The 10,452-nt window shown below is 37.4% G+C and overlaps 1 protein-coding gene across 5 annotated transcripts; it reads left to right on the top strand.

Annotated features, from left to right (window-relative positions):
• Positions 1-7,183, top strand: cnpy4 (canopy FGF signaling regulator 4). Of its 5 annotated transcripts, none has more exons than XM_053681629.1 (7): positions 1-53; positions 753-799; positions 4,046-4,172; positions 4,683-4,779; positions 5,681-5,803; positions 6,053-6,170; positions 6,597-7,183. In XM_053681629.1, exons 1-7 carry the CDS (start codon positions 34-36, stop codon positions 6,704-6,706), a joined length of 642 nt encoding a protein of 213 aa, XP_053537604.1. In that variant the 5' UTR covers positions 1-33; the 3' UTR covers positions 6,707-7,183. The 5 variants fall into 5 exon arrangements, with proteins under 5 accessions (XP_053537604.1, XP_053537603.1, XP_017326977.1 ...); XM_053681628.1 differs by lacking the exon at positions 1-53 and adding an exon at positions 592-653; XM_053681627.1 differs by lacking the exon at positions 1-53 and adding an exon at positions 637-659.
• The last annotated feature ends 3,269 nt before the right edge of the window (positions 7,184-10,452 follow it).

The following is a 10,452-nucleotide window of genomic DNA, read 5'->3' as shown; positions in this document are numbered from 1 at the left end:
CAACGCAAAAAGGCTAAAAATGCTCTTTGAGCCATGCATGAAATGTTTCAAATGTACAATTTCTAACTCAGTTTTTTTCTATTAATTTTATTATACACATTTTCCATAGTAACAATGTGTATTAATGCTAGATTACATTCAAAAGGCAACAAACATTTTAATCTACTTTATTTTATTTTATATTTTTATAGCACTTTGTGGTCTAAAATCGGATGAAAACTCTTAATAACTAGATACACATTTTTTTCTGTGAGGGAATTTTATATATTTATTTTAATTCTTAGGTTACAATTTTAATGAAAGAATAGCACAATAACACGTGGTCAGCTATGGCTATTACTTTGCTGCAGGAAACGGACTACTTTTTTCTTCAATATGTACTTGAAAAATTAACTTTGCATAAATCTATAGGATTTATTTTCTATATTTGATTATAAGCTTCTATTATTTCGTAATGTAAGATTCCCATTGTCGGTAGAGTATCTCATATTTCGGTAATTTACTTGAACTAGAACTAAGTACCCTCTATAGTTTGTATTAACAGTTAGCGTCCATTTTGGCGAAAAGACTGAATCTGGCAACCCTTCCCTCAGCCTACTGTCTGCAATGCGCATGCTCAGTTTCATTCTTCTTGGCTACTTAAGACTGTCGATGTGGCTGTAGTTTTTTTTTTATACTCAAGTATTTATGATTTTAGTACTAAATAAAGTCGTCATGGAAGTTTTATGTTTATTTGTATTGTTTATGTTCAGCTTTGCAGAGGCGGAACAGGAAGAAAGGCTTCCAAATAGATGTGAAGGTACAACAACGACCTGCTGAGCTGCTTTCTGATCAGTAAGACATTGAGTTTAGAGTTGGTGCTGAAAGATGGAAATAGAGATATCATATTTTCCCACGAGACACAGAGATTTATATATTTTTTGGTACTTAAACCTAACATGTACAGCAGTATAAGATTGTAAAACTCACAGTAGGTTTTGTAGTGATATTATTTTGTGCCACAAGACCATTATATTTTTATCTGCCTCCCAACTTCTCTCAACCTAGCAATACTCATTTGCTCTTTATATATATATATATATATATATATATATATATATATATATATATATACATTGTTTGATATCTTCAAACAAAATACAACATAAAACAAATGCATCCTGAGTAAATGCACAATACAATAGTTTTTATTTAAAAAAACATTATTGAAGCAAAAAAAAAAAGTTATCCAACACCGTTCACCAATATGAAAAAGTAATTTCCCCCTTAAAACTAAAATCTGGTTGTGACTACCTGCTACAATCTCTCCCTATAGATGTCCCTCTTTCTTATTTCAAGCAATTTGAGAGTATAGCAAAGTCTTTTATTTGGAATGGTAAGCGTCCCAGGTTAAATTTCAATAAGTTACATAGGTCGGTTGACAAGGATGGGCTAGGCCTACCCAAGATTCTGTTTTATTATTATGCATTTGGTCTCAGACATTTGGCTCATTGGTCACTTCCACCTGAGAGAGCCCCTCCCTGGTTCTGCATTGAACAAGAAGTTCTTGCCCCTATTTTGCCACTGCAAAGCCTTTCCATTAATCTAACCAGAGAAGTTAAATCACACCCCGTTATTTCACATCTGCACTCAGTGTGGACAAGAGTGTCCAGAGTGTTTGATTCTGATATTTATCTCAATGTTGCCTCGAGCCTATGGCTAAACCCCAAACTACGTATTAATAAGTCCCCTTTTTGTTGGTCAGAGTGGATCATGAGGGGGGTTAATACACTCGGTGATCTTTGAGAGTGGTGTGATGATATCTTTTGAAAAATTGGTTAAACATTTTGGGATCCCCAGATCTGTTTTTTTGGTATCTTCAACGACGCCACTTGCTCTGTACGATTTTTGGGAGTAGCATGCACCCCCCTAAAGCAGCTGATACTCTGGGAGAGGTGATTTCTGCTTTTGGAAGAGGGCATGAAGCATCAGTGTATTACTCCTTACTGATTCAGAGTCTAGGGGATGGAGTCTCGACCACTCTCAAGAGATTATGGGAGAAAGATTTAAATTTGGAACTGGGGGAAGGAGAGTGGGCTAGGATTTTAAAAAATATAAAAACTGCATCTAGAGACGCAAGGGTGCGCTTTATACAATTTAAGATTTTACATCGGTTCTATTGGACACCCTCTAAATTGTATAGGCTCGGTCTTAAAGACACACCCACCTGCTGGCGATGCCATTCAAGAGATGGAGACACTACCCATGTTTTTTGGGGGTGTCGTAAGATCCAAGAATTTTGGTGTAAGGTGCAGAGCTTTGTATGTGAGATGTTGAACACAGATCTTGTTTTGCCCTAGACTCTGTATTTTGGGAGATGGGGAGGTCACAAAATTGGAGGATGGGTACAAAAAAGATTGGGTTTTGACCAGTGTGATTGGTAGACAGGTTATTTTAAGGGGATGGAAATCAGATGGAGCGCCCTCGTTTCCAGAGTGGTGTGTGGAGATGGGGAGGGTGGCTGCCTTTGAGGAGGGGTCGAGCAGAAGGATTGGAGTTTGGAATTCTTTCAGGAAGAAATGGAGCAGTTATTTGGCGTTTTTGGGGGACTCTCGAGGAGGGGCAGTGGAGAGTATAATTTAGAGTTTAGTCTATGATTATACCTGATTATTGTATTTTCCTTTTTTTTCTTCTTTTTTTAAAATTGTGATTTATTTATTTATTTATTTATTTATTTATTTATTTATTTATTTAGGACATGTGAGTTTATATTCTATTGACCACAGGGGTGTTCGTGGGGGGACCAGGGTGGGGTGGGAGGTTGGTAGGGGGAGGGGTTATAGTGAGGATTTATGTTCAAATAGTTTGATTCATTATTTATGTTCTTTGTCTATTTGTGTTAACTTGTGAATCAATAAAAGTGTTAATTACAAAAAAAATCTGGTTGTGCCACCTTTAGCAGCAATAACTGCAACCAAACGCTTCCGATAACTGGAGATCAGTCTTTCACTTACTTCTAGGACTAGGATTTACTCCTATGTTCTGGATCATTGTCTTGCTGCATAATCCAGTTGTGCTTGAGTTTCAATTTACGGACTGAAGACTGGATATTCTCCTTTAGGATTTTCTGGTAGAGCGCAGAATACATGTTTCCCTCAAAGCATCCCCACACCATCACACTTCCACTACCATGCTTGACCGTAGGTATGATGTTCTTTTTGTGGAATTCTGTGTTTGGTTTACGCCAGATGTACCAGGACCCCTGTCTTCCAAACAGTTCCACTTTTGACTCCTCAATCCACAGAACATTCTCCCAAAATGTTTGAGGATCATCAAGGTGTGTTTTGCCAAAATTCAGACGAGCCTTAATGTTCTTCTGGGTTAGCAGTGGTTTTCACCTCACCACTCTTCCATGTATGCCATTTTTGCCCTACTGTCTGTCATACTGTCTTTCTGATAGTGGAGTCATGCACAGTGACCTTTATTGATGCAAGAGAGGCCTGTAGTTCATTTGAGGAAGTTCTTGGCTCTTTTATGACTTCCTGGGTGAGTAGTTGCCATGCTCTTGGAGGAATTTTGGAATTTTCTGGGAAGGTTCACTACTGTGCTGAGTTTTTCCATTTGGAGATAATGGCTATCACTCCTGGTTCTTTGGAGTCCCAGAGCCTTTGAAATAGCTTTGTAACCCTTCCCATACTGATGTATTTCAATCATGCTCATCCTCATCATTTCTGGAATTTCTTTCAATTTTGCATAGTGTGTAAATGGGTAAGATCTTTTAACCAACTTCATGCTGTTGAAAAGTTCTACTTAAGTGTTGATTTGATTGAACTGTAATCAGGCCTGGTTGTGTCTAGTCCAGTTGAACCCCATTATGAATGCAGTTCATACTAATACGGCATTAATACTGCAGTTCATACTAATACTTTGTGTAATACTACACACATATACATACATATACACAGTGCTGTGAAAAATTATCCTTATAATTATCTAGCTGAATTGTTTCATAATGTGTATCTTATTTGCACCCCTTACTTATAGTTGTATTCTTTGTCTTTGACAGTGTGCAAGTTTTTGACAGTAGAGCTGCAGGCGACTTTGGAAAAGACCGGCCGCTCGAAAGAGGTCCTGGAGCTTGGAGAAGTGCTGGACACTGGAAAACGCAAACGCAAAATTAAGTACAACACCTCGTAAGTGAACCATAGTGTCACTGTCTACAACCCCTGGCACAAATTATGAAATCGCCACATGACTTATGAAATCGCCGTCATAAAAGCTGGAGGTGGCGCAACAAAGTACTAATTTTTCCTCCCTTGATCTGGAAAAATATTAATTATAATTATTTCATTTAAATTGTTTGAGGTAGGTTTCATGAAGCCAGAATATTCAGCAATTAAACAAAAACTGTTTTGTGTCACATCTGTGACTTGTTTATTTGCTACGAAGTAAAAAAAAAAAAAAAGCCGGGTGAACGTCCTCTTAAGTGTGTTGATTCCATAATTATTGCTAGGGGTTGTAATGTGGAAAAGCTGAGGAAGCTCCGCTAGATGAAGGGCAGATAGATTGACATGGTTTTGGGTTGTTAATTACATCCATTTGTAATCTATACTGAAAGCATAAGAGTGTATTACTGGTGCTCATCTTTTGATTGTGTACGTGTGTGTGTGTGTGTGTGTGTGTGTGTGTGTGTTTGTTACAAGGGAAACAAGATTAACAGAAGCTGTGGACAATATCTGTGAGGGAATACTGCAGTACAGTGTCCATGCTGAGAGACCTGGGAGCCTTCGATATGCCAAGGTGGTTTAACTCCTCTTATTGCCACATCCAACACAAGGTTATCTAAAATGGAAGAATTTGTATACAGCTGAGTCCAGAAGGCTGATACCACTAGTGAAAGTGCTTCTATTTTTGTAATTCATTCATTACAAATGTTATTAGGAACAACTTGAGTGAAGATTAGGATATTTGGTACATTCCTCTTTTTTCTTTCACGATAAAGTGTACCCCAACTGCTGTGGACTCCACAAGTCTTTGTAAAACCTGATGATGCAGGTTAGATCAAATTCAGCAAAACATAATACTACAAGATATAATACTTGAGGAACATCCGGTCTTTTGTACAAACGAATGAAAATTTTTAACAATATTACAAACTGATATGCTACAGATCGAGTGGATAGAGATTGGAAAATACTGGAATATTCCTTTAAATTTGCAGTCAACAGTCTGGAAGGCACAAAACAATTACAATCAGAGATAATGAAAAAGTCTTTAATATTTTTATTTTATGTCAACAAGATGAAATTATTTAAAAAGGAGAAATTTTAAATGTAAAAAAAAAAAGAAGATTTTTTAAATGGATCGAAAGATCTCACAAAGATACTACGATACCAACAATCTCTCCGAAAAGTGTAATGTGACACAATGCTCACAATACTAATATTGTATTGTAATATTGCCCAGCTCTAGGATATAATTTTTCCCATACTGTCCTCAAATCAAATAGAAACTCTCATGACTCAAATAGAAACAGCAGGTTTATATCATGCACCAGTGGTGAGTCACTTTTTCATCTCCAGTGGGCGATGAAGGCTGATATAAACAGACGAGAGCCACAACATTCTCTTTCCATCAGTAAGCGATAATGGATTTAAGAGTTTGTGATGAAAGTTGTGTCATTTGTGTGTGTGTTGCACAGGGCACCAGTCAGACCATGAACACACTGAAGAACCTGGTTAATAAGGGGGTGAAGGTGGAGCTAGGCATCCCCTATGAGCTGTGGGATGAGCCGTCAGTAGAGGTGGCAGAGATGAAGAGACAGGTAATAACCGGCTATTGAAAATCCCTCAAGTGAATGTGTGTTTTAGTTTGTTTGAGAGTGTTTGTCTGAGAAATGTGTGAAATGTAGAACAGGGTAGTGGAAGTGATTTAGTAACCCACAGCATGTGTAAGCTCCAATGTGACAGCATGAGAGAAGGTTTGTAACCAACACCTGTATATATTTCAACATGAGACCATGTTATAAGCTGATGGGGATGTGTAGAAGGTAACACTTGCTATTATGTTTCAGTGTGAGACCATGTTGGAGGAATATGAGGAGGTGGTAGAGGACTGGTACTTCAATCACCAGGGGGAGAGACTGGAGAAATTTCTGTGTGAAGCTCACGTCCTGACAGATTCAGAGTCAGGTGAGAGAACTACATACAGTAAACACACACACACACACACACACACACACACACACACACACACACACACACAGAGTGTATTGAATAACTGGGTGAAAAGATTTTGCATATAAAACAACCAAATAAAACAACAAAATAGTCACTCTGGATTTTTTTTAAGCATGATGTTATATTTTGTTATTTGGTTAATTATTCTGAATGAACATTTTGCACTTTATTTCTCTCTAAATTATTTTTCCATAAAAACCTTAAGACAAGTGAGATATAAGAGTTGAAGGATATAATATAATATTTAGGCATATAAATAGTTTTCTGAACTCCTTTACACTGGAAATGCTATACAAAATAATATATATACAAAATATAGTCAGATATTCGCAAGTGATTTTTTTTTTTTTTTCTTCTGCCTACTCCACTCTTTATCAGAATGTCTAAAAGAGGTGTGGAAAGGAGACTTGGGTGTGAAGGGATCAACTGTAGAGTCGGAGAGCAAGCGAGAGGAAGATGGTCAAACACACGATGCAGGAGAACTCTAACAGCAGAAACATGGCTGACAGATTCTGACAGCTGGGCTTTTCAGTCTTCCGTTTAGAATGTGTCCTGAAAAAGAAAAGTCATGCCAAGAGACCAATGAACTGCGAGAAGTGTTTACAGGAACTTCTTCATATATATGCTGGCTACTAGTCAATACTACATCGCTTTAAAAAAAAAAAGAAATAAATAAAGCATCCACCTCAAACAAAGACAGTGACAGTGTTCTAGCCAGTAAAGTGCTATACCTCAGTGTGGCCACTCATTTGTAAAGCAAGGACTTTTGTTTAAAAAATGTTTATCATGCAGTGCTGCCAATAATGAAGTCAATCCATGCATAATGCCTTTGTTATAAACTGACTGTGTTGTGTTTAAGATCTGAACATACACAACCCTTCATGAGGATTTGTATTGACTTCAGTGTGTAATCGAATTCTGTGTATTTTATGGTTTCAAATAAAGTAGTTTTTATCAACACTGTATACATTGTCTTAGGTTTTTCCTTGATAATTCCAGCTATACTTAAAAAATTCTATATAAATATACTAGAACACAAGTTTTAACTTCTTTTCAACCCTGACTGAAATCATTTCTTTCTTTCTAAAATTTGTAATTGGTGACAAGGTTACATTTCCTAAGAGTCTCCAGGGTGGAGTGGCTTAGTGGTTAGCACGTTCGTGTAACACCTATAGGGTTGGGAGTTCAATTCCTGCCTCGGCTCTGTGTGTGCCCAGAGTTTGCATGTTCTCCCCGTGCTGGGGGATTTCCTCTGGGTACTCTGGTTTCTTCCCCCAGTCCAAAGATTTGTATGGTAAGCTGATCAGCATGTCCAAAGTCTCTGTAGTGTATGAATGAATGTGAACGAATAAGTTGTAATTGTTTGCAAATTCATGTGATGTGAGAAACAAAACACTTTGGGTGGTGCTGATAATGGAAACGTAAGGGTGGTAACACATGACTCAACCATCATTGATAAAACCCTCCCCCCCATAACAACATGCTGTGTTGTGTTTTATACCTTATATATCTGATCCTTTGTGGGGGGGGAAGAAAAAAAAAGAAGCTGAAATAGTTGATGTCTCAGGTGAAACAGTGTGTTCAGTGTAGCTTTTGCGCAAGTGGAAAGTATTTCGGAACATCCCTGCTATGTGCTTCTTGGCCACCAGGAGGCAGTAGTGTCCTAATGATTTTAGAATTTTTGCCCTTCCATCTGATCCAGACAGTCAGAGAGCACTTCCTGCCACTTGCTGCTCCTGTGCATATGTTTGGGGAAGTGAGTGGCCTTATCGTGGGACATTTTATACATATAGAAGCAGACTGACACTCGACACTTCATGTCTAATGTATTGCACATTTGTGTTAATACATAGACACCTGGCATTGCCACTTGCCCAGATAGGCTTTCATTAAGAATAATGGGTAAGTGCATGGCATCTTTCAGCATCAGCTCTGATTAAAGCAACCTGTTACTGCTGAGAAATGATTTATTTGGAAGACGAGATTCATGATGAATTTGAATATTTTTAATATGAAATTTATAGTAAATCACCTTGCTTCACCTATCTGGATGACTGTTCTCCATTGAAGACAACAGGCTGCACTTTCAGGTTTCATTATACAGACATAAATTTCTTGGCTATTTATTCTTAAATATGCCTCATAAAATAAGATATAAGTATTTTATCGTACTTTATTCAAAGAAATGTTTGTGTTGTTTTTTTGTATAGATTTGTTTAAAAAATACATGTAGTTATAAATCAATAATGGGTAATGCAAATCTAAATATTCGTTATAACTCTATATGTATAAACATCCTACTGACTCAACAGTAAAGCACTCAATGTTTAGGTTTTAGGAATCCTTCCCTGCAGAAAGGGTGCAGTCTGATTGCCTCTGGGAAAAAAGATTTACAGTACCACTTGATGTGCTTGCTTTTACTTACTGTCATTGAGTTCGCTCATGTGGAATAACATCTGCATCCTATTCATTGTGTCCTAGAGTGACACGTGCTCTTACATCAATGAAAGGTAGGAATATCATTTCAACATTTCCTGCATACCACTGAATATTTGTTAAAAAAAAAAAAAACAAAACGCGTTCAGTTGAAATTTGAACAAGAAGTGTGGCTTCATCTACTGTTAAAACATTCCACTTCCTTTCGCTCAATCTCAATAGTATATTTTCTTCAGATCACTCAATGTTATCCTTCAGGGACTGGGGAATTCCAGTTCGTTTTTGTGATGAATGAAGCTGAAACAATTTAATCCCTCACCCCCAGGGAAATCTGCTACATCCATCTCTCTAGACACATCAGTAATTTATCTACATAATACAAGTGACACCTGCCAGATTTGTTTTGGAATTAATGACAGGAAAGGACAGAATGATTTGCATTGATTGAGTAAAACCCTCACTAATCCTAACCCTAGAGGTTTAGTCCTTTCACTTAGTGTGTGAATAGGGATATCATGAATGAGTCTCTAGAACTGGGACTGAGCAACAATGTGTTACGGAATGTGTTACAAAAGATTTCTTTGCATTTTCCTTTCTAAGCACACAATTAAACGGACTAGTGCTTAATTAATTGTATCAGTGTTGCTCATGAGTTTCACAGTGGCACAGTGGGTAGTGTTTGTGCCTCATAGCTTCAGGGTTCCCAGTTTGATCCTGAGCTCATGTTAGTACCTGTGTGGAGTTTCACATGTTCTTCCTGAAGCTGTGTGGGTTTCCTCCAGGTTCTCTGGTTTCATCTCTCCCAAAAAAACAACATGCAGTTTGGTGTAATGCCTATTCTAAATTGCCCCTTCATATGACCAGCAATGGATGTATTCCTGTCTCATGTCCAGTGTTCCCTGGATAGACTCTGAATCCACAACGACCCTGACCAGGATAAAGCAGTTACTGAACAATAAATAAATGTTGCTTATAAGTTTCAAGACTGCAGTGGAATGTAATGTGTTTACAGTTGAAAAAATTAACTTCTTTTTAACCCCTCTAAGATCAGGTGGAGATCTGTGGAATAACCAAAATGTATTTGACCTGTTACTACAATAATTTTGTTCAGATTAAGCCAGGTAACAGGGATGAGATGGGTGGTTGAGCCTTTTTTTTAGGGTTCTGATGGGATCGGACTGTATGGTATACCATAATGTCCTAACCAGAAAATGCTGAATCTGTTTCCACATGACTCCTGGACCTTTGGACCGAGAGTGAATACAGTATCTGTGTAGCATCAGTTCTCACGTGGGGGCATTTGTAATTGGGTCTTCATTGTAGACAGAGTAAAATAGGATTATGGCAAATAGATTAAAATATAGATTTTTGTTGCAGCAGCACACTGTTTCTGCTCTTGTTACTGCTTTTAGAGATCTCTGGTTGGAGACCAGACTAAACGTATTTCAGTACACTCCAATGCCTATAACATAGATAGGCCTAGCCTCAAGTTATATGCATGAATTATAGGTGCTTATAAGCGAGAGGAAAAAAAGCAGTATTTCTGAATAGACAAAACACAAATTTCACAGTTAGAATGCTTAGATGCTTCTAAAGGGATCTCCAGGACTAATAATCTTATTTTCCCTTATTTTCTACATCCTCACTCTGTGAGCTGTGTTAATTTGAATCAATAGAGAAAACGTCGCATTTGATGCATTCAATAATTATTTATACACCATAGTTTTGCATGTTTTTACTTAGAATAAAAAAGGCTAAAATAAAGCATTACTGGCATGAATTTGTATGAGGTCTTCTT

This window comes from Ictalurus punctatus, chromosome 7 (assembly GCF_001660625.3).
Source record: "Ictalurus punctatus breed USDA103 chromosome 7, Coco_2.0, whole genome shotgun sequence".
Classification (NCBI taxonomy): Eukaryota; Metazoa; Chordata; class Actinopteri; order Siluriformes; family Ictaluridae; genus Ictalurus; species Ictalurus punctatus.
The sequence above is the reverse complement of the archived record's forward strand: the minus strand, read 5'-3'. Positions and strand labels throughout refer to the sequence as shown.